This window comes from Rhipicephalus sanguineus, chromosome 1 (genome assembly GCF_013339695.2).
Source record: "Rhipicephalus sanguineus isolate Rsan-2018 chromosome 1, BIME_Rsan_1.4, whole genome shotgun sequence".
Lineage (NCBI taxonomy): Eukaryota > Metazoa > Arthropoda > Arachnida > Ixodida > Ixodidae > Rhipicephalus > Rhipicephalus sanguineus.
This window is the reverse complement of record NC_051176.1, coordinates 157121175-157144814: the sequence shown is the minus strand read 5'-3', so window position 1 is coordinate 157144814 and position 23640 is coordinate 157121175. Positions and strand designations below refer to the sequence as shown.

Below are 23640 nucleotides of genomic sequence, written 5' to 3'. Positions count from 1 at the left end.
ACAGAATAGCCTCCTGTCATTCAGCCCATATGTACTTTTCTCCATACCTGTTAAATGTAAAACTGTTTCCAAACTATTTCTTGGCCCTTTAACTACAATGTGTTCAAAGCAACAGCTAATGATAACAATGCCTCCTTACCAGCCTATGGTTTCTTCGAGCTTCCCCTTGCAGCTGAAAAACGAAATCAGAAGAACAAAGCATTGACAACAGTTCATAATGGAAAACAAAGTAATGTTTATATCTAAGCTGAACTTGCATAAATACCCTTAGTAATAGATATGGCCACTCACCGGAGTTAAGTCTCCACAAAGAAGCTTGAGAAATGTACTTTTCCCAACACCATTCGGCCCGACAACAGCAACTAAAAAAGGAAGTCATTCACACAAAAATCAGTGCTCGCATGATAAGAGCACAAAAATATACTAGTAACATTTGTTTTCTCCAGAAAACTAATATAAAATATAGCAAATAACCATAATTCCTAATCCTGTAGCATAGCTAAAAAGACTAAGTTCCTGCACCTTGTAAAAGTGGCAGCATCAAAATCGCCTACAGTGTTTGCTACTATGTCTAATTTAGCACTTATGACCTGCCCGTCACAAAGTACAACCGATTAGTTCTCTCTCCACAGTTCCAAAAAGTGAGTGCTTCAAGGCATAGAGTTTCCTAAGATGACCTAGAGGGAACTCTGGCGCTGCGATCGTTCAGCCACCATGGGAATGATGGGTAGTACACGGATTTGCCTAGTCTTCGTGCTTGTAGGCTTCGAACGCACTTGTGGCTTTGTTTATTGCTATGTTTTGGCTTTCTTTCGGATAAAAGAATGGATCGTTGTGAACTTCGTGACCAGATTTGAATCGGTGAGCCTAAAGAAGTTAAAGTGGTGAAGTGAAACTGCTGATTTTTGCTGAACTTCGTTTTGCGACAAAGCGGATGCAGGCGACGCGGAGCCAAACGGAGCCAAAAGAACGAAGTTTAGACAAATCCGTGTACTACCCATGATTACCATGCTGGCTGAAGCGCGATGCATTGCAGCTCCCATAGACACTAGCGCCAGAGTTCCCTCTAGTAAGTATTGTAGGAAACTCTATGCTTCAAGGGACCCGTAACACCTTTTTAAGTTGTCACCTTACTATATTGGACTCTGTTACAACACAAATCTCGTTACACCACCATGTCTTATGACCTTGCGCATTTTTTTTATTTTCTTTTTAGAAGTAGCGGTATCAGCCACTAGTTCAGATGCAACAAGCTTAACATTGAGGTGAATGGGCATGGATAAACAACAAAAACCACACAACACTTGACATTATTCCAAATGCATATCGCACCCTGTGTTTCATTAGGAAGCTGTAGAAAATTCGACATCACTAGTGACATCAATCAATTAACAATAGCCTTTAATAAAAACGATGCCTGAAAATCTAATTTTATGACAAACTTCCAAACAAAAAAGGAGGTAGAAATATAATGCAATATTTTTAATGCCTACCTTGGGCACACCCCTTTAGTAAAATCATATGCACTTTATAAACAACAGCTTACCTTTGGATGCAGCAAATAAGCAAACTAGAGACATCTGATGCTGACAAGCAATACATTCTTTTTGGATTACAGTTTCCTTCAGTGACTTTGCGACTTTGCCGTTGCTAATACTGCATGCTTTAGCAACTTGTCTGAACCTTCTCAAAGCAAGTATTCCTCAAGTAACAGAGCCTTGTACTACTATACTGCAGTAGTCTTGCACTGCTACAAGACTGTAGTACAGGTGCCACCGGAATTTATTTGTATGGTGGGATATGGCAGTAAACAAAGGTAACAAGGACAGCGCAGAATAATAGACAAACATCAATGCTTGCAGGGTCTTGTCCCAAAAGTTCCCAGATTTTTTTTATTGTTTTTTTAGTCGGCAAAACCACCTGGCAGGGCGGGGCTTTGGGCGGAGAAGTTCGTGGGGGATGTAAGCTTCAAAATGAGACCAGTCCCGGTTGCCTGCGGGCAGTTTTTGAAGCAGGTCACGCTCCGCACAGAGGTATCTACTGCACCCTCGCCGAGAAAAAGAATGGACTAGTTTTTGGAGCAGTGTTATGCAACCAAGTTTTGTGTGAAACTAGGGAAAAAATTACGAAATACTTCCGAAGTATTTCGTAAGCCTTCCGAAATACTTCGGAAGGCCTACGGCGACGATACAATGAAACAAAGCCAAACTTTCATGTGGCACAAGAGGTTCCGGGAGAGTTGGGAGTCTGTTAACAATGATGACCGCTCAGGACACCCGTCGACATTACAAACGGACATTTCGGTGCAAGAAGTGCGTCAAGTTTTCGACAAGGACCGGTGATTAAGTGTTCAGATGATCGCAGCGGAGTGTGGAATACCCAAAACAATCGTTCGTTGTGTTTTAATTGAGAATCTTTCTATGAGGAAAGTTTGCACGAAAATGGTGTCAATACAGTCAATGTCCGATTTTTCAGACCCCTTAGGGACCGCGAAATCATCCGAAAAAACGAATTCATACTTTTTTATTCCGCTTAAGCGGTCAAATCGCCACAGCCACGTCCGAAATAGCCTTGATGCCTCCCAGTGCACTTATCAGGCATTTTGGTGCACGAGGCTCTCGTAAATACATTCAGTACCTGCCGCGAACCCCGCTTAACTACGTGTCAACCGCCACTTGCAAATTTGCATCTCGTGATGAGCGCCGCTGATACCAGCAAGACGCGGAATAGATTACGGCTCTCAAGCATGGAGCATTTGGAAACGATGACACGAAACACAAAGACTGTGGCAGATTAGAGGACGACTCGTCCGGCTTTCCCCGATGCGTGTGCGCATGTAAACGCGCAAATGTGCGCACACACATCGCCGAATCTCCGCCGATAGGCAGCATTTGCTGCCCCGTGTGAAGCCGATCGTTTCTTAGTAATAAACAGCGCGAAAAACTATAGACAAAAAGGAAGAACAACACGGGACGAGCATCCAGTGTTGTTCTTCCTTTTTGTTTATAGCTTTTTGCGCTGTTTATTACTATGAATAAATACCAACTAGCCCAGCTTACCACTCTCTCGATCGTTTCTAGTTGTGTGCAGCACATTGCCGACTAAGCTGACGCCATCACTGTACTGTTGCTGTACCGTACGCATGCATTTGTCATGAAAGTGTTCGTGATGTCCACTCCGTTCTTGACCGCACGTGGGCGCGGCAATGGCGAGCTGATTTCATTCGTGAAGGCAATGCTTCTGTGCGGCGCACTTAGTGGTCTCGCACAAAGAGGCAGCATGAATGGCGGCGCGCCGCGTTTGGGTTCACGCCTATTAAATGAGTGTAGTACGCATGCAACTGCGCTAGACAACATGCACTACTGAGCAGTTAACTGAAGACGCTTATCGCAAGGGTTGTTAGCGATTAAACCATACTGGCACATTCGCCACCTGCCGCAATGACGCCTCCGTGCATTTCCGCTTCTTACCCGTAAAGAGATCGCCGCACTGTGCCGTGATAGCGGCCCCTTTGAATTTCTGGTCAGCTTTACCCCTTAACACTTCTGTATTGCGGAAAAGCTGACTTTCTGACTCTGCTACTGTAGCTAACAGATGGACTCGCGAAAGTGGTGGTTCGAACCTAGGAGATCATAGACGCGGTAGAAGTGGGGGCTTCAATTAATGCCTTTCAGACCTGCAATTTGGGCAGAAAGTCCGAAAAATCAGACACGTCCGAAATTTTGGACGTTCTTATACACTGACATCTATGACAATGCCGTGAAAGCGTCCGAATTTTCTAGCATGTCCGGAAAATCGGGCGTCCGAAAAATTGGCACTTTAGTCCTGACGAGTGAAATGAAAGAAGAGTCAGGAAATGCATGAACGCTACAAAACGTACCCAGAATTTTTGGATAAAGTGATCACAGGGGACAAGACTTGAAATTTTGAGTACAATCTCAATTCAAAGCGTCAGAACAGTGAGTGGCACACTACGGAGTCTCCTCACCTAAAAAACGCAAGGATGAGCAAATCGCGGATCACGGCAATGCTTATTGCGTTTTTTGACAGAAAAGGCACGGTTCACAGTGAATTCCTGCAACAGGGACAGTCAACAAGGAGTTTTACTGTGAAGCGCTCAAATGGCTGCACAACAGGGATCAACGTGTCCAAAAAGAAACGCGCGACAACTGGATGTTGCACCATGACAACACGACAAGCTACACAGCACTCATTGTCTCCAAATCGCTGGCCAAATGGGCGTGGCAACGCTGCCCCAGCCACCATACAGCCTCGATCTGGCCCCACCGGACTTCTTTTTGCTCCCTAGGATCAAAAAAACCTTGAGAGGAACTCAGCATGGAATGCTGGAGACGGTAAAAGCAGCTGGGACACCCTCACAGAAGGTTCCCGTTGATGGCTTCCAGGATGCCTTCGATGATTGGGTGAAGCACTGGCAACAGTGCATCAAAGCAGGAGGAGAACACTTTAAAAGTTCTGAAACGGTTGTAAACTGATACTGAATGAACAACTTATAAACAAAAAATTCTAGGAACTTTTGGGACAGACCCTGTATATTTGTCTACTCTTCTCTGTCGTCCCATTCAAAACACAGTAGCAAGGGCACAGACCTGAAAACATTATGAAAAATTTGAGAGAATTTGAAGGCACGTAAATATGTCACACAGCAGGTGTCAAAACATGGCCAAAGAAATTTGTAATTCCTTAAGTCTTTGCATTTTTGACTCACATACAGCTTGAGTTTTTCCCCAAGGACTCTTTCTTTCGTGTTCACATCAAACGTAATGAAAGCAAAATCGTAATTTTTGAGAAAGGAAAACATTTTTATTGGTGTCTCCTCCCAATGGATGGCAACAGGTAGATTCCCAGCACACACACAAAACACTTCAAGAGCCACTTCAAAAGCATAGCAGAGTGATTGACCTGTGGACACAAGTGCCCTTTATAGCATCTCTCTATAATTGCAAAGTTCTAACCAGACAGCAAATTCTGCAAATATTGACTACGTACCTGTTTTAGTTCTGCATTATCTGTGCTGACATGCACACAAGCATGTGCCCACAACACACATGCCCATTCCAGTCATATGATCGAAAAAAACTTACCTCTGGAAGACATGTCAATACCAAAATCTAGGTTCTTGAAGAGCAACGACTGTCCTGGGTATCCAAATGTGACATCTGAAATGAAGCATAACCACTGTGAATATAAAGAGCAAGACTTTAACACACAACACACTATGCAAACTCTAAAGTGCAGACAGTGACTAGTAAATGGTCTTAATAATGATGCAGACAACTGAAACTTAAAAGTGTACACACTAATATGTACGTAAAGCAGGGTTCTGTTTTACTGATCTAAATGAAGCTGAAAACAAATTACTATGTGGTTCTTAGTCCACGTTGCTAAAATGCCAAATCAGTGCATCTGAAAAGGCTCTGAACAGAAGTGACACTATCTTGTGCCAATTTTTGCTTAGCATGAGGGCATATCACTGCACATAAATGAATACTAATGCCTTATTCTTTTATCTACAGCTACTGAATGTAACTGAAAAATTTAAGCGTGTGACTCATTAGCTTACTATAAAGGCCAAGGATGGGTGGGTTCAGTGGCGGTGGGTTTGGAAACTTAAACTTCACGATGTAGTCTTTGGGCCTCTGGATCAACTCTGCAGGGCCATTGTCTTCCTCTGTACCCTGCAGCTTCTGCTTGTTCTTTTGCTGCTTCCGTGTCAGAGCCTGTACTGTGGTTTTTGTCTGGAACAGGAAGTATGTTCAAGATTGAAATCGAGTTGTGTTTGACATATTAGTCGGCGCTCATAACAATCGACTGTAATAATCCAGTGCCTAGTCCATCCAAGAGCAGTCAACGGTGCCTCATACCACGGGACAAACTAGCTGATGCATTCACTTCCGTATGCTTAAACATACCTAACAATGTTGACAGGGTGAACGACATGGTGCTGCATCTTTGCACACCTTTCTCAGTAAAGGGAACTCCTCTTAAACGGAAAACATTTTTCTGGTCCCTTAAGCTTTCTTTAATGAGTTTCTACAGTACATGAGTGGCAGCCCACTTAGTGCTCGTTGTCATGATGTATAAAAATTACAGTTAAACCTCAGCATAACAAAGCTAGTCAAATTTGCAATTTACTTCACTGAAGAGAAGCTTGACCATTTATGCAAAGTATGGTAACCCACTTATCCTTTTTTACGCAAAAGGGGTCACAAAATACGCCTGGCCTCTGTGATCTGGAAACATAGCTAACTGTGCCACTACCAGAAATGACACTGCTCCGCCTTAGCAGCCATTCTCTGCCGTGAGGTGTGCGATTTAAAAGGTGTGTTCATAAACAACTGGATGCAATTAAACCATTTGGTCAGTGACACCCCCCACAGCACTAATATATATTACCCTTCTCTATCTTTGTGACAACACTCCAATTTTGTTATACTGAGATTACAAATATACGGACTTTGAAGATGGACATGAAATACCGTTACAAAAAGTTAAATACCTTCATATCAAGCTTATCATTTTACTGAAGTATATTGTATTAAGGCTTCACTGCATTTGAAGAGATTAACTTTCAAAAAATACAAATTCCTCAAGCAGAAATTTAACAGCCAAATATGTACTTGTGCAACACAGTTGGAACAGGAAAGTACCAAAAATGCATTATAGTGCCTTGATAACGTTGGGATACCCTTTACAAGTGACATGTGTATAAGGATAGCCATACAGCTTGAAAACTTCTACAGCAAGAAATTATGCCAAATCATAACGTTAAATGAAAGGGTATTGCCTGCCAGCCATATGCCAAGAGTTCGACACCTCTTTCACTGCATTACAACGTGTTGTATGAACTTCCCTGCTCCGAGCAGTACAGCCGTCAAGACGAAACTCAGGTTGACATACAAGTAACGCAAGACACTTACAGCAGTTTTGCTTGACATGCCAGAAGCCTTCATCTGCTTGATTTTTTTCTCCTGCTTCTCATACTCCTTGACAAGTTCTTTTCTTCGCTGAACATACATTTTCTTAAATTGACCTGCATCGGAGGAACAAGTGTCACAGGAATGTCTCTCGGCATAATGACCAGATGACCCGTTAAAAGTCACACCACATAATTTTCAGTACATTTCTGCTGTCTGCATTAGGTATGCTCTAAAAAAGACATGCCGGAGGCAAACATTGTCACGCTATGTACCATTTTGTACATTTTGAAATATGACTGGTAAATATACTTTCAAAGTCGATGAAACATTTGTTGGGCTAGCTGGTGAATGTTTTTGACCAGAACTGTCATGCAGCAAAAAAACAAGGATGAGTAAGCCAACAAGAACAAGTGATGAGCCTTTCAGTTTTCATGTTCTTTTGGACAGACCCCCAATTCAGGTCAATAAGAATGCCCTGAAACAACTAGGCATGCTACACATGTAGCGTGCTTGAGCAGTGATTATCACAGAACATTGTCACTTGAGAACCTGTGAACTTTAAAATTACTTTAAAATTATGCAGACATGACATCAGGGGAAGAGAGAGCAAATATCTCACTTTTACTTTTTTTCTCTAGGCACACAATTTTTGGGGGCACTTTATAAGCAATATTCTACCTTTTGAAGCAGCACACAAGCAGCAGCAAACTTGGAACAGTAGCAGCTGACTAGCTACACACTGTTTTAAAATTGGTGACCTACTTAGCGACTTCGCTGTCACTAATTCTACACCCATGAGAACCTGGTTGAATAAACTTTGTTCATGCAAGTACCCTTCCAGTGTCCTTTCCTTATCACAGGACTTCCAGGGGTTGGTCAGAGACTGGTGAGCTGCACTTTTACTCAAACATAACTTTTTGTAAAACTTAAAGCAACACTCAATACTGCGAAACAAGCTTTCAAGGGATAATAATAATAATATCTGGGGTTTTAACATCCCAAAACCACGATATGATCACGAGAGACGCTGTAGTGGAGGGCTCCAGAAATTTTGACGATCTGGGGTTCTTTAACGTGCACCTAAATCTAAGTACACGGGCCTCACACATATTCGCCTCCATCAAAAATGCAGCCGCGGCGGCTGGGATTCGATCCCGCAACCTTCAAGTCAGCAGTCGAGCGCCATAACGACTAGAGCACTGTGGGTGGGGCAAGCTCTCGGGGGAGTTGGTAGCTATGCAATTACCAATTGCATACAGTTCTGTTTCAGAAACAAGCTACAAAGAAGGATCTTTCAGAAAGCAATAACGCCTTGCCAATCAAGTACTCTTCAACAGTGATAACCCATGATTATAACAGAGAACAATGCTCTGCTTTGCTTTTGCCAGTGAAATGCAGAGAACAAAAATAACATATGCCAACCATAAGTGACTATGGCATCCTGCACCGATACAAGTGTAGAATGCCAATCATTCCAGTAGTACGAGTGCATACACAAGTGCCCTGCTGCCTGCTTTTATGCGCAACCACCATTCGTACCTAGAAGCCACTGCAACAATGTTGTGGGTTTGAAGCCGAGTATCGTCAATATTTTCAAGATCATCCCACCTACACCGTTCATATATGCTCACTCATTTATATTAATTAGAGCACAGAATAAACTGAGCAAAATCATATCAATGCAAAGTGGCAACATGTGCAAGAAAGAGACAAGGCACAGCCAAATCAGTGCAAGAAGCAGAAGCTATGAGATGAGGTTAGAAGAACCTTTTCATGGAGATCAAGAAGGGGAGGTGAAAAAGCACGAGTGTGAAGACCAAGCCTATCGAGAATAATAAAGTGAATTCAGCAGGTAACAAACATGGCACAAATTCACACAAAGTTCTGCACAATACACACCTAGAGATGAATGAGCGGAACGTGGAAGAGTAAAGTAAGCATAGACAGAGGGTCGTCACTGGCACATTATTTTGCAAGTTATGTTAAAAGCTTCCCAACTGTACTGTGAACTCTTATTACTACAAACCTCATAGTATATTGATTTTTACAGATAATTAACTAAATATTTATTAATAACAAAAGAAACTAGCAGCACCTCCAAAACATGAATTTTCAACCTGAGATATTGTACACATTTGCAAGTAATGCAGCTATGGCAAGTATTCCTGGGCAGCTGAAATTACAAATAGCAACCTCAGTAATGGCAGCTCCCACCAAAATGAGAAAACTACACTAAAGCCTCTGTAACTATAGTATTCCAGTAGAAACACAAGTTAGTACCACTGGCACTACAATGACTATGGGGTCCCGCCGAATGAGCTCTTTATAGCCACGATAATCTTGAAGGGTCAAGGAAAAAAGATCAAAAATGAAAAACCCCCCAAACCTGAGATGAATCAACCATTCAAAAATAACGCAAGAAAAAATTCTTTAATGCTTCGGAATTTTGAGTACCAATTCGTGATGTACACCAGCTATAAATATCTGATATTTTCAGTAACATCTTGTGATGATGTACAACCTCTAGAGATATATGATGTGTATGCAAATGAGGAGAGTAATTGCTTGGGTTTTACATGCCAAAACTGTGATATGATTATGAGGTGGGGGTGCACTTGAGCAAAGCCATCGAAGCACTACAGATTAACGAAACTAGTGATACACAAGCACGTTGGTGACGAAACTTTTCGATCATGCAGCTGCCCTGAATGTTGTCCGCCAGCTTGCAGTGCGTGAATTTTGCTTGCACCTACTAGCATCTTGTTATTCTTTTACTGGTAAATATTAGGAATACATTACATTCTAAAGACACAAAAGAATCAATCTAGCAAACTTCAAGAAGACTTCCTGTGTAAGACGGCCAAACCAGGAGAAGATACCTTGAGATCTGTCACATATCACTAAGAAATTGACACTGAAGTTTCAGTACAACACTTTAAAAATAGCAGTATGGCCTTCGATTTCTCCGGCAATAATTAACCTCCTTTCGCCAAATGAATTAAAAGTGGAGTTAACAAGGCATAGTTTACAAGTTTAAGCTTACTCAGTGTTGCTATTCAGTGTATCTCTCATAAACACTGTCTCTAACAGTGCAACTGATGCCCTAAATAAAAACATGCCAATTGCACTTACAATCCTAAAATAAAAACAAAAGAAGGGAAGAAGGAAGCAGCTGATTAATCACTCACTGAAGTTTCCTCTGTAGTAGAAAAGCTTCTGGTTGTCTAGATGAATTACATCTGTGCAAACATTGTCTAAGAAGCTCTGATCGTGAGAAACAACCAGAAGAGTTTTCTTCCAAACTTGAAGATAGCTGCAAGGAAATTGTAAACCATCCCATTAGTAATAAATTTCTGTGTAACCATATTTGGCCACACCACCAAGCAACAGCCATAAGCAGCTTGCACAGTAGACATACAGTATTGCTAATGTAACCAGCAAGGCTGTACATAACAACCAACTTTATGCAATAAGTTGCAAATGTACAGATTTATAAATTGGAGCAAAACTGATGCAATTCCACAGTCAGTGAAACCTTGACAATTCACACTTGGTTAATTAGTAACCCTGGATAACTTGTAGAATTTCTGCCATCCTGAAATTTGCCACGCAAGCTTGAGAAGATAATTTGAGCAGCCAATGTGCCACTTTCCAGTTAATTTGCAAACTTGTCCACAGCTTCGCAACAGGACTCCTAACCTTGAATGCACCAGTAAGTGCCTTCAGACCAGAAAGTTTAAGAACCCCAGCTATATGCTATAATAAATCAAACAAACGAAAAAAAGAAGATGCTTTCAGAAGAGGCAATCCGCCATGATTACATTAGGATCCTAATAAGTAACTTTCACTGTTGAAAAGTAGAAACCTTGACTAAACATATTGATCACTAAGTTTGTCACTAGAAGTACGAAGAGGGTAGAGTGTACTAGAACTGTCTAAGTGGCGTGAACGCGCCTCGCCGCCTGATGCCTTCCGCGTCGACCGTAGCGGCGGCGCTGCAGTCGCTCGGTACTGAAGGCACGCGGCGCCGCGCGCAAGAACTGCGGTGCATCGGCGGCACCCTGCTAATCGGCACTATTACTGATGCGGCTTTCGTTGCGTGTCTGTTAGGACTTGTCATCGTAAGCCTTCATGGACGAAACTTCAAATCTTTTAATGGATGCTTGCTTCATAAATGCCTTTGAGCAACACTGCAAATCAGTTCTTGTAGCCGAAGTGACTGCTGGAAGGTGCGCAAAATATAAAAATGAAAATGGTCTGATACCGAACGTGAAGATTCACGATCTCGGTGTAATTGAGCCGAACTCATTGCTGGGCTAGTTACATTACTGTCAATTAACTAGACGCCGAACGACCGCCAGAAGAAAGAGAGGAAACAGAAAGGGCGTGCCTTATTCTGATTTCTTCTGTTTTAATGCTTTCTTCTGATGGTGATTCGGCGTCTAGTTTATTCAGAGTAACTGAGCTGCTCTATTGGAATTTCACTGTGCTCAGAAAGCTGTGTGTACGGTGCATATCTTTACAAATGCCCTGCGTAAATGTGACTTTTTCGACATTACGAGGGCTCAAAGGTATTGGAAGTGAATGGTAACTTGACTGGTACAAATAACGGTCGTCCTCAGGGGCGTTGTATGGATATTGTGATTGGCGCAGGTGGGGAGGTGAGACTTTACTGCCCGTATCTGTGCGTGTAAATATATATGCAAAAAACATAATATCGCAAAGCATAGAGCACCACCGCCCCTCTTGGCTTGACTTTTGACACTTTACAGATAAAGCAACGAAATTATATTACAAAACATGCATTGTGAAAAAGAAGTTTTTGCAATGGCATCAATAGGTAAGGAAAAGTGCAATATAAGCTGTCCACTGAAAAGGACAACTGGTTGTAGCGCATTTAGACAGAATAACCGACGGGCTATGTTTACATCTGCGCATTTTAAGATGCTTGAGATAAGCCCTGATGCATGAAGTTTGTGCCTCGAAGCGCACCTTCGGCTCGGCTCCTGCAGCTGGCTCGGCTTCCTGGTATTTTAATCACTCAGAGGTCGCATAACCGATGCACAGTAACTGTGGAAGCGTAGGCGTGCACAAGGGGGGGGGGGGCAGGGGGGCGGCCGCCCCGTGGTCACCTGAGAGGGGGGGGGGGGCGCAAAGTCTGCCCCATACATTCACTTAATAGAGATGGGGGGGCGGGGGGCGCTGCGACGAACATTCGCCCGACTTCGCCTACCCCCCGAAGGGGGACCCTGCGCACGAATATGCGTGGAAGCATGCTGTTGAAAAAGATAACCTTTCGGCATTAAAGAAAGAGAGCAAAACTGGCAGAACTCAGCCGTCACTAATATAAATGTTGTGATAGAATTGTTTGTAGTCGGGTTACTCATGAAACAGTCGAGCGCATTAGAGCTCATTAAGGATCAATGCTCTGGATATCGTAGAGACTGCAGGCAGAAGAATGGTAGGCTTTCGTCGCTGGTTTTTTTATTCCCTTGTAGTCACTTGTAGTGTAGCGCGGCTTGAAGTGTTGCTTGCAAACCGCACAGCAATCAGTGAGCAGCTAGGTGAAAAATCCGATTGTCACCTTCTTTGGGGGCCGGCAGGCTCCAAAAACAGGGAATATCTCGGAGCAATTTTGGCCCGCCTGCATATTCACTCGTGCAAAATTGGTAGCCAATTCCGGAGTCACGCCTGTTAACGCGGACCACCGTGTGTATGTGACGTAACGTGCCTACTCTTTTCCAACCCCGCCTCGACCAGCAGACGGTTGCAGCACGCGCTTTGTTCTACAAGGCGGCGACGACGTGAGCAAAGTTGTTCGGTTTTGTTAACTGCTAGCATCTTAGTCATCACTGACATCGGGTTTTACAGTAAGCACGTACAATATTGAGCAACGAGGAGATCGATGCGGGGCACGTCAGCTACTTCATGCGCCAGCGGGTCGAAATCAAAAGGCGATGCTTTCGCACTGATATAGCAGCTGTAATCATCGCTGAACTCGTCACTGGTAAGTTGAGACGGGCTGGCACAGCTTGATTCCGCGTCGATGACATCGCCAGCTTGCTTTTCGTGCGATAGAGGAAGCACGTGTGCTATGTTTACACTCTGGCCAGCTGTGGCGGCGTGTAGCGTATTTCGTGACGTCATCGCATACCCGGCACGGAGCAGCTCAGCTCCCTGTTTCGGTTTCGACTCCTCGTTTATTGCTTATTTAAAATTATTGACGAGCCTTTCAGCAAAATTACCACCCTTGCTGTTATAGGGCTGTTAACACTATTTGAAAACGGCATTATATCAATACGGTAAAAAATGCACCGGAGTTCCTTAAACACAACCACATGAAGTAAATAGATAAGAAAGCCAAGGAAAGCAATGGGGATGTTAACCCCTGTCAAATGGGCACCAGTGAACTCCTTTTAATTCCTTCGTCCTTACGTCGAGGGAGATGTGCTCCATGTCACACAGTCTCCCTTATGCAAAAGAAGTCTTTTCGCAAAGGAAATTCAGCAATCTTCATTGGTAGCGGAATGGAGTACTCTCATCCCTAAGGGAGTAAGCTGTAGTTCCGAAAAAAAAAAAACTGCAAACACGATATCACCGCTGTCAACACAATAATAAGTTTCAGTATTATTACAAGTTTTTTCATTGCACAATCCATTGATAATGTGCATGTGAAAAAAATGCTACTCACATTAGTGCACCTGCTTTCCACACAATGCCAAACTAGAGCTGTGGGAATAGCAAAATTCTGGGTGCGAAGCGAATTCGAATAATAAAGAATGAGTGCGAATCGAATCGAATAATTTCGAATAATTTTCGAATATTTCTCAAACATTTTTCGAATAATTCGAAGTGAAATTACAGAAAAAGTTGCAGAGAATCCCTAAGTATGTTCTTGTGAGATAGCAACGTGAAAGTGTTTCTTTTCGCTAGGCTGATGAAGCGCTGGCGGGGTGGTGTTTCATAGTTTTCTTATCAACAATGAGGCAATGTAGAGGCCGAATTGTATTTATGTACAGGATTTTGCGCAACCAAAGTGTTGCCGACAACACTTTACACGTGATAGGCAAAGATGCCATTTCCTCAGCCTCTCCTCCTCTTTCAACTTCTGTGGAAGCCCAACTGATGTGGCGGACAAGGGTGTGCTCCCTTCAAGTCCGGAGTTCCAAATCTGCCTCGTAGATGTCAATATATAAGAACATCTGAAATTTTGGATGCTAAAAAGCTTCAGCGTCCGATTTTTTGGACATCCTGCCCAAATTTCAGGTCCAAAACAGCATTAATTGAGCCCCCAACTCTGCCACATCTTTCATCTCCATATTGGAACCAGCGTTTTCTTGAGTTAATACATTTGCGACCGTGGCGGAGCTTGAAAGACAGCTTTGCCGCAATACGGGGGTGTGATGAGGTGAAGCATATTGAAAATCTAGGAACCACTTCCAAACGGACGTTGACTGTCTCTTGGCGAAGTTCGACCGTAACGGACCTTGAAAGGCAGCTTTGCCGCAATACGGGGGTGTGAGGAGGTGAAGCATATTGAAAATCTAGGGACCACTTCCAATCGGACGTTGACTGTCTCTTGGCTAAGTTCGACCGTAACGGAGCTTGAAAGGCAGCTTTGCCGCAATACGAGAGTGTAATGAGGTGAAGCGTATTGAAAATCTGAAGGGGTCACTTTCAACCGGACGTTGACTGCATTTGTCTTTGGGAAGTTCGAATAGTTCGAATAGTAAAATTTCAGTGCGAATCGAATCGAATAGCAAACACTATTCGAAAAATATTCGAAATTTCGAATATTCGCACACCCCTATGCCAAACAAAAACCTTGGTGCCGCCATTTCAAATACCCTGAGTATCTCCATGTGCACCACGATGTTTAAGTCTTTGCACCTTGTTCCATTTTTATTGCAGTGCTCTTTACTTTACTTCAATATTATCAGAAGTCATAGCAGTGAGTGACGTGGTTGCTTTGTTGTACCAGCCAGTCATGCCGGCAGCAGATGTGAACAGTGGTGAAACCCATCCGCAGGAAGGGCTACATGGACTGAACTCAAGACCTGTGTTCATACGATATTGGAAAAACTCGACTGAGGTGGCAGCGCAATTTCAAAGAAATGGATGACAATCTGCAGTGTGTCTGACAATCAGCACGGGTAGTTCAGCAAACACATACCATATCTGCAGTGTTGCCAGCACCCGTCAACAAGAGAGAGCTTTAGAATAGGGGCAGCAAATGTTTGGGGCCCCAAAGCCTTTTTCGTGTATTGACTTTAGGTCACACTATTTGCGTATTGAGCTTGCAGCGCTACGGCAGCTAGAAAGGCAAGCACGAAGGATAATAATTAAAAGTGGATACATAAATTAGCTTTCCATATGCATATTCTTTGAAATTGCTATTTAAGCAATGTAGTTGTAATAAAGTCACTGGTAAGTGCCACCAGTTGCAAGTCTAAATTAGTACTTGCCGTCATCAGCCAAGACAATCAGATCGGTCACCAGCCATGCCTACGAGCTCTCATATCAACAAACGATCTTAAAAAATACATACAGCCCCTCCTTAAGAAATGTAAGGGAGGGCCGGGCCCCCCCGAACCCCCCCTTACCTTAAGCCCTGCCTACACCAGCATTTATTTATTAATAATGCCATCAATTACTGTACTCGGAAATCTGGTCAGCTTGGCCCTTCACGATAGCCATCACTTCAATGGGTGCCACCATGTTTGCTGAGTCAAAGCTTTTGAGGCAGATTTTAGGGGCTCACCACTTAGTTCAAGAAATAGCATGCCCAAAACAAAACCTAAATGATGCTCATGTCTTGCGCTTTCGCAGAGGCTTCGAAGCTATTTCTTTAGGGCCCCCGTTCCAAAACTCTCTATTGCTGTCAACATGCTGCGGGTACATACATATTTCTGTGAAAAGCTGCACGCTTTCCTGCCATTTCTTCCTTTTCGTTTTCACACCATAGGGTGGTTCTGTTACACAGTGCATTGAAAATTTCAGTATGAATAAACTAGCTTGCAAAAAAGTACTCATTAACCAAAACAATTTTGTTATTTTAACGAATTATGCGTTTTATGAAACATATGTATGATGTAACAAGTTTTCAGCGTGATAGGATTAGAAATTTTGCAAGTGCACATAGATGCAACATAGGTGCTCCATGCGGTTTCTGTTCATAGTTCATGAAAGTGCCATGTTCCATGACTACAACTCCCATTGCGTGGAACTCCTTTATGGATTTTTAAAAAAGGAGTTCTTTGGTGCCTGAATGACAGGGGTATAACACTCCTAGGGTTTCACATACATAAATACCCAAGGAAGCGGACGAATGGAATAGCCACTGCCATAGCACAACTGTTAGTGCACTGCCCAAGCAATGCGTAGGTTGCGGGTGATGTCCTGACGGGTGGAAAGTTCTTTTTTCATCCACTTTCCTTTTCCTTTATCTCATAATTACTACACTTCCATTATTAACTACAAATAACGCCCTCTATGTTTTTCTTGGTTTTGTTATATAGTATTCGTTTCTTATTGTCACATTGCCACTAGAAGCATGACATTTTGATGTGAAGGGTTCACTGTATACATTATTGTGCACGTTGAAATCACAGCTACGTGAGGTACCATAGCGAAAACTGGCTTGCACAATGCCTGAGAGTTGAGAAATTACACTACAACTTTTACACACATCACACTGAGTCATCTTCAACAAAACATGTGCAGGGCACAATACACGAATCACTACTTACTTATCAAGCCAAATCACAGCATTCAGGTCCAAATGATTGGTCGGTTCATCCAACAAAAGCAACGTAGGCTCAATAAAAAGGGCCCTGAAAGGAAAAAAAATCATCCACTTAGGTTAGTCAGGGTAATCTACTAAAGCGTGCAAAATTATTTATGAAACGCATATGATGGCAGGGAGCCAGCCATTCACCAATATGTCTGCACAAAATAAGACTGCTCAGTATTAAAGGGACACTAAAGTGAAACAATGAATCGGTTTAGATTGATAAATTGTGCTCTCAGAACTCTAATTTCATTATATTCACCATCACAGATTTATTAATAGAGAAAAAAAAGTCAAAGTTTCATTCTTAAATTTCGCGCCGAAATCTCCGAGCGTGACGTCACAGATCTCGGAGTGTTTTTTTCGTATTTTGACAACATTGGTGCAACGAAACTTCCTGAAACTTGGTATGCTAAGTCTATGGACCCCTCAGAGGACAGTATACTTCATGTTTAATGATTAAGAACTATGTAGGGCCCAGCAGACACCGTCAAAACCTATGACGTCACAGTGTTTGATGCGAGAATTTTAAGCTGGCATCGCCACCCGCATTTTTTTTTGCATTCTCTCGCGCTTACCAAATGTCTTCTCGCGGCAAGAGTGGTGATTTTCTGATTATTTTCGAATTGGGCAAAAGTAATTTACTAATATGAAAAAAAAAAAAAGAAATTTCTCTTTAGTGCCCCTTCAAGAATGCAGTAAGTAAACAAATGCTAGTTGATTCTCCCTGAAGAATTCGAATTTTTTTATCATGTGAACCAAGTGACAACGTACAGCCGTGCTCCGTAGAGCCCCAAGCATGGAAAAGTTTGTTAGTTTGAACACTAAGTAGATCCCGCATGGATAAACTGCGCTGCGCGCCACTGCAGCTAGCTTGTGGTCACTATCCTAGTTGGGCGTGACATACTAGTTATTATCATCATCACTGCACCTTCCGCACTTGGTGACCAGATCTAAAGTGGAAAGCCCAAAAGGCATCAACATCTGACGTTTGCAGCGGTGTGGTGGAGGCAAAGGTACCACCACTACTATTGTCGCAACAGTTGAGCCAGTGAGTTTGGAAGCAGCGCCATTAATATTTCTTTGTGGTTTGTGTGGTGGGACACACTGTTTGAACAAATGCACATGTGCTGCCATGTCACCACATGGCAAGCGACGTGCGAAGGGGTAGGAGTGCCCAAAGTCAAGCAAAGTTTGGAGCCAACCAATAAATATGAATTTTGGTGGAATAATGAAATATGGCAGTGCACTTTGAATCCACGATGAAACATGGAATAAACTAACACGAGCGCTGTACTGAACTGTCTTCCAATAGGGATATTCATAATGCTTGGTGCTCCGGCAACACTGGACGTGTCCAAAATTTTTTGATGGGCGCTGTCGCAGAATCGTCTGCTAGCGGCTCCATAAGGGGAGGCCACGGAGAGACTGAATAGCATTCATTGGCAGAGCTTTCGGACCAAAAAAATGCGGCCTTTTTTTCGACATCCAGTGCCGAACGGTCAGTGGACCTCACTGTGCTGCTACAAATCGACAAGAACATAACATCGAAGTTCTGCGCACTTAAAAACTCATCCGGACGGCAGCTGCAAGAGCCACACTGTTTCGAGAAACTGAACTGTTGTTCTCTACAGTGACGTGCGCTTCCGATTCTGAGGTCGGCGTTCAAGAAAAGTGTTCGTTGCCGAGGAGACGCAACTGTCAAACTTCTAAGATAACCCTTCCACTGCAATACATCTCCGTTGTATTTCCCACTGCGATTATAAACAACGTTGTTTCTGCAGGACCTGTGCACACTGTGCTACTTTCCTCGGCTCATTTCTTGAGCCACAGTCATGTCTACTACCACCGCAATGGCAGGTTTCATAGTTTTCTCGAAAGAAGCAACGCATGGTCAGGTGTGTCAGCGGTGCGCTGCTGCAACAAGAAAGACTGATCGTGCGTTTCAACTGTATACAAAGAAAGCAGCCCGAGTACGTAGTGCTCTTTTACTACACACTGGTTGCCTATTAGCCCTGAGAAGGTGGGGTGGCGCCACCTGGCGAGAGGCCTGGATGACGTCACAGCACAGACTCTTCAGTGCCCCCCGTGGCGCGCCTCCATAACATGCTCCTCTTTCGTAAGCTGTTCGGCTGTTTGTGTTCGCTTTTTGCTTGTCTCAAGATTCAGATGAATGATGAAAACAGCATCGATAATGTTCCTAGTAAAACAACAAAAACTATACATTTTTTCAGTACAGTCGCCAACAGTGCCCACGCTCCGTCATGCACAATTTGATCAAGTTTGTTGTTTCGCGCTGCTAATCTCGGGGATGGGCTCGATTCTCGGCCACGGCAGCTGCATTTTAACGACAGTGAACAGCAAGAACAGGCCCGTAGCCAGGGGGGGGGGACTACCCCCCCCCCCCGAAATTTTTATGATACGTGGTGTTTTACCGAAAATAAATAATGAAAATAGGCGTTTTTCTCAAATAGTCAAGGCTTTCAGTAAGTGCCCCCCCCCCCCCCCGAAAAAAATTGCTGGCTACAGGCCTGAGCAAGAACATGCATGTGCTCAGATACAGGAGCACGTTGTGGAATGCCAAGCAGTCAAAATTATTCCACAGTGTACCTCGTTATCATGTCGTGGTTTTGAAACGTAAATTAAGACACCATATTCGCATTATTAGGTTGCATTGTGCACGGGCGATTCCTTTCAGAGATATGATGGTCTCGCCTCCACAAGTGTTAACCGAATCAGATGAATGCGCATATCAGCAGACGTCGTTTTTGCCAACATGACAAGCCCCGCCGTGCACATTTACAAAAACGCATGCAGTATTGCATCTCACGAAATATCTTGAAAGCGCTCGCCCGAGAATACCACCGCAGCTGTTGTGTTAGTTTTTTTTGTGTACTCGCTCACTCACCATTGTTTTCCTCGCAATAATTTTGGAGCTTCATTTCACAACAAAAACAACTTGAAGTTAATTGCGGAAACTTCTTATTGCTGTCAGATTGAGGCTTCATGCAGCATCATAACAACGGCACTGTTACACTCGTAAGTACCAGTTTAGATAACCAGCTTGTAAATTTATTTCCCTTGCATTTGATTACCTCTGGGCATCATCAACCTGTATGTGGACATGACTTGCGAGGCCGGTCATTAACTGATTGAGGCAAAGGACGTTTAATTATGACGAGGGCTACATCGTTTAGTGCGCCATCGAAACAGTTCAGAATGCACATTTCAACTTTCAGGTGTTTGTTTTGCAAACGAATGCTATCAACAGTGCTTCCACATGAATTGAACATTACCGCTTGTGACGAGGCAGTTGACCGAACCAGCAGTTCATGCAAATCAGGGTATATGGCCATATAATCCCACATGATTGTTGAGCAGAAATCTTTACATAACCCAACTATACTAACATCTCAGCATTTCCGAACCCGTGTTGTGTCTAACAGTATTGTTTTGTTTAATTTTCCAAATATATTGAGTGATTCTTTATGATAGACAGATTTATCTAAAGTCTCCAGTAGTGGAAAGCGCTATTCCGTCAAATCACCCAGATTATCTGCAAGGGCAGACATAACTTGTATGATAAACCGCAATGTAGTTAGTAAATTGAAAACATCCTAATTTCATTTGTAACACTTTGGGACACATTCTTTAACCGTGAAGTCTGCACGAAGTTGTGATGAAGTTGGAACCATTAGCATAAATGTTTTGCTAGCACTGATTTCTGGGAATACAGGGTCAAAATGAATTTTTTGCTGTCCTGAATCACCATTTTCACAGTGAGTCTTCCGTTCGGATGGAAGTTCGTCCATCATTTGCTTTATTATGCAAACTTTCTACAGCTTACTTAACTTTCGCTAGTAGTGAAAACTTCTACCTTCTACCTTGAGAGATTTGTATCGCAAGATAAGCAGCAATCACCTTCATATCGCGAAAGAGCGGGTACGCGGCGTGTGCAAAAAAAGGTGATCCTCGGCTGCAGAGCAGAAGAGTCCTTGCCGTGATGTCACATCACCACGACTGCCAAGCCACCAGTGTTTGTTCTTGGGGCTAATAATGCGTTATAGATGTGATCTACCGCACGCATTTAGTATTGCCAACCTGGTTTTCTTGAACGCTGTACGTGTGCATTCCTTGACATATTTTTTACAATATTGCACTCCTTGCTTTCGCGTCCCACGGTAGTGTTGCATTACTGTGTGCTATTGCGAAGAACATACGAGGGTCTGTGATAACCGGAACAATGAGTGCGATAATATACAAAACAGAAAGCTATGTCCACTGTATGGGCTCCGTAACTCTACGTTGAATCCCAATGGCGGAGTCTGAGCAAGCTTTTCTGCCCCTTTCGAAGCAAGTGCGTTCCAATGGCCAAGTGAGGGCGGGAGTCAAGCGTTCCAATGGGAGAGTAGGAGCGGATTCAGAGTGGCAGTCACTCCGTGGAGCAGGAAAAGTTGCTCCGTGAAAATCGGCGGAGTGGACCGGAACTCGGCGTGACGTACTTCCTTTAACACGTTTGCCTGCTTGGAGGCGCTGCCGGTGTCGCGTGTTTTGACAGTAATGGTGGACCACATGGGCGTCTGGACAAATTGTGCGGCATTGCTTCCGCTGATCGATAATGACAGCTCCGAGTCAGAAAACTCCAGTTCCTGCACGAGCGATTCATCGGACAGTGACAGCGACGCTGAAACTGCTGCGTACGAGCAGGAATTTGACAGCGGAATTAGCACAATGGAATAACTACACGCAAGGTATTCTGGGCAACTCAAGCACTTCCGCTTCCTCCTTGCTCCCATGCTTGCTCCTGTGGCGCGGATTGTGTTCCGATCGGGGATTTGAAGGCGCTGCTCTACGCCAGAGTCGAGTGCTCGCTCGCAGCGTCCATCGGCTGCTCCGACTCTGCCATTGGAATTCAAAATAGTTAATGCACACGCTGACTGAAGAAAGCAAAAGATAAATAAAAGGGGAGAGACAAGGGGCATAAAGCATAGGGCAGGCGCGGCATGAGGATTACAAACTTCGGCGCACACTGCCTTGTGAAACTTGCGTAGAGATGCCTACTGGGGCCTTTGCCCGATCGAGTCTCATGTGGCGGCACTAACTTTTCGTGGACACGCGCAGCAGCGTCTGTGGCACTGATTTTTATTCCATGTGCTTTTCAGTAGGGGTGTGCGAATATTCAAAATTTCGAATATTTTTCAAATAGTGTTTGCTATTCGATTCGATTCGCACTGGAATTTTACTATTCGAGCTTCCCAAAAACAAATACAGTCAACGTCCGATTGAACGTGACCCCTTCAAATTTTCAATATGCTTCACCTCATTACACTCTCGTATTGCGGCAAAGCTACCTTTCACGCTCCGTTACGGTCGAACTTTGCCAAGAGACAGTCAATGTCCGACTGGAAGTAATCCCTAGAATTTCAATATGCTTCACCTCATCACACCCCAGTATTGCGGCAAAGCTGCTTTTCAAGCTCCGTTACAGTCGAACTGTCAAGAGACGGTCAACGTCCGGTGGTCCCTAGATTTTCAATATGGTTCACCTCGTCACACCCCGGTATTGCGGCAAAGCTGCCTTTCAAGCTCCGTTACGGTCAAACTTTGCCAAGACACAGTCAACGTCCGATTGGAAGTGGTCCCTAGATTTTCAATATGCTTCACATCATCACACCCCGGTATTGCTTCAAAGCTGCCCTTCAAGCTCCGTTACAGTCGAACTTTGTCAAGACACAGTCAATGTCCAATTAGAAGTGGTCCCTAGATTTTCAATATGCTTCACCTCATCACACCCCGGTATTGCTTCAAAGCTGCCCTTCAAGCTCCGTTACAGTCGAACTTTGTCAAGACACAGTCAACGTCCAATTAGAAGTGGTCCCTAGATTTTCAATATGCTTCACCTCATCACACCCTCGTATTGCGGCAAAGCTGCCTTTTAAGCTCCGTTACGGTCGCAAATGTATTACCTCAAGAAAACGCTGGTTCCAACCACTGATCTCCACTAGGAGGAGCTGGATGGCGCATCGAGCACGCGGGCGTGAAGCCACCGGAAGCCGCCGTTTTTGTCCCGGAAAAGAGCTTTTCTCTTCTTTTTTCAAAGAAATACCTGCTTGTAGCTCAGTAAACTGTACGAATCGACCGGAAAAGTTGTCAGGGAAGACATTTCACGCGTAAGTACCTCAAAGTTGCATTACTTTTTACGCATTTTGTTCGTTGCAGCACTCCGCCGTATAGGGACGGTGCCGGCACGGCGTCTGTCATCTTTCGTGTAGCGTTCGTCGGCGTCTAAAGCGACGCGTAATCGCAGAGTTTGAAAAAATAAAAAATAAAAACGATCATAACAACAGCTGCCACCCGAGAATATTTGAATTGCGCGACTGAGACGCACAGAAGACGCCGGATTCCGGGACAAAAAGGGCACCTTCCGGTGGCTTCACAAGCGCCCGCCTCGCAGAGCGGGGATGCGCCGTCCAGCCTTTTTAATGGAGGTCAGTGGTTCCAACATGGAGATGAAAGATGTGGTAGAGTTGGAGGCTCAATTAATGCATTTCTGGGCCTGAAATTCGGGCAGGAAGTCAGAAAAATCGGACGCCGAAGCTTTTTAGCATCCAAAATTTCAGATGTTCTTATATATCGACGTCTACAAGACAGATTTGGAACTCCGGACTTGAAGTGAGCACACCCTTGACCGCCACATCAGTTGGGCTTCCACAGAAGTTGAAAGAGGAGAGGCTGAGGAAATGGCATCTTTGCCTATCACGTGTAAAGTGTTGTCGGCAACACTTCGGTTGCACCAAATCATGTACATAAATAGAATTCGGCCTCTACATTGCCTCATTCTTGACAAGACAACTATGAAACACCACCCCACCAGTGCTTCAACCTGGCGAAAAGAAACGCTTTCATGTT

The 23640-nt window shown here is 43.8% G+C and overlaps 1 protein-coding gene and 1 long non-coding RNA gene across 2 annotated transcripts in view; both read right to left on the bottom strand.

Annotated features, from left to right (window-relative positions):
• The window catches only part of LOC125759076 (uncharacterized), a 365173-nt gene that overhangs the window by 107480 nt on the left and 234053 nt on the right, over positions 1–23640 (bottom strand). The window lies entirely within an intron of this gene.
• Positions 1–23640, bottom strand: part of LOC119400871 (ATP-binding cassette sub-family F member 1) — a gene marked incomplete at its 5' end in the record, with an annotated part of 57141 nt that overhangs the window by 17850 nt on the left and 15651 nt on the right. The window contains 7 exon segments of the mRNA XM_037667775.2: positions 140–172; positions 292–362; positions 5106–5180; positions 5585–5759; positions 6942–7054; positions 10130–10254; positions 16691–16774. Coding sequence (XP_037523703.1) covers positions 140–172; positions 292–362; positions 5106–5180; positions 5585–5759; positions 6942–7054; positions 10130–10254; positions 16691–16774 — 676 coding nt within the window.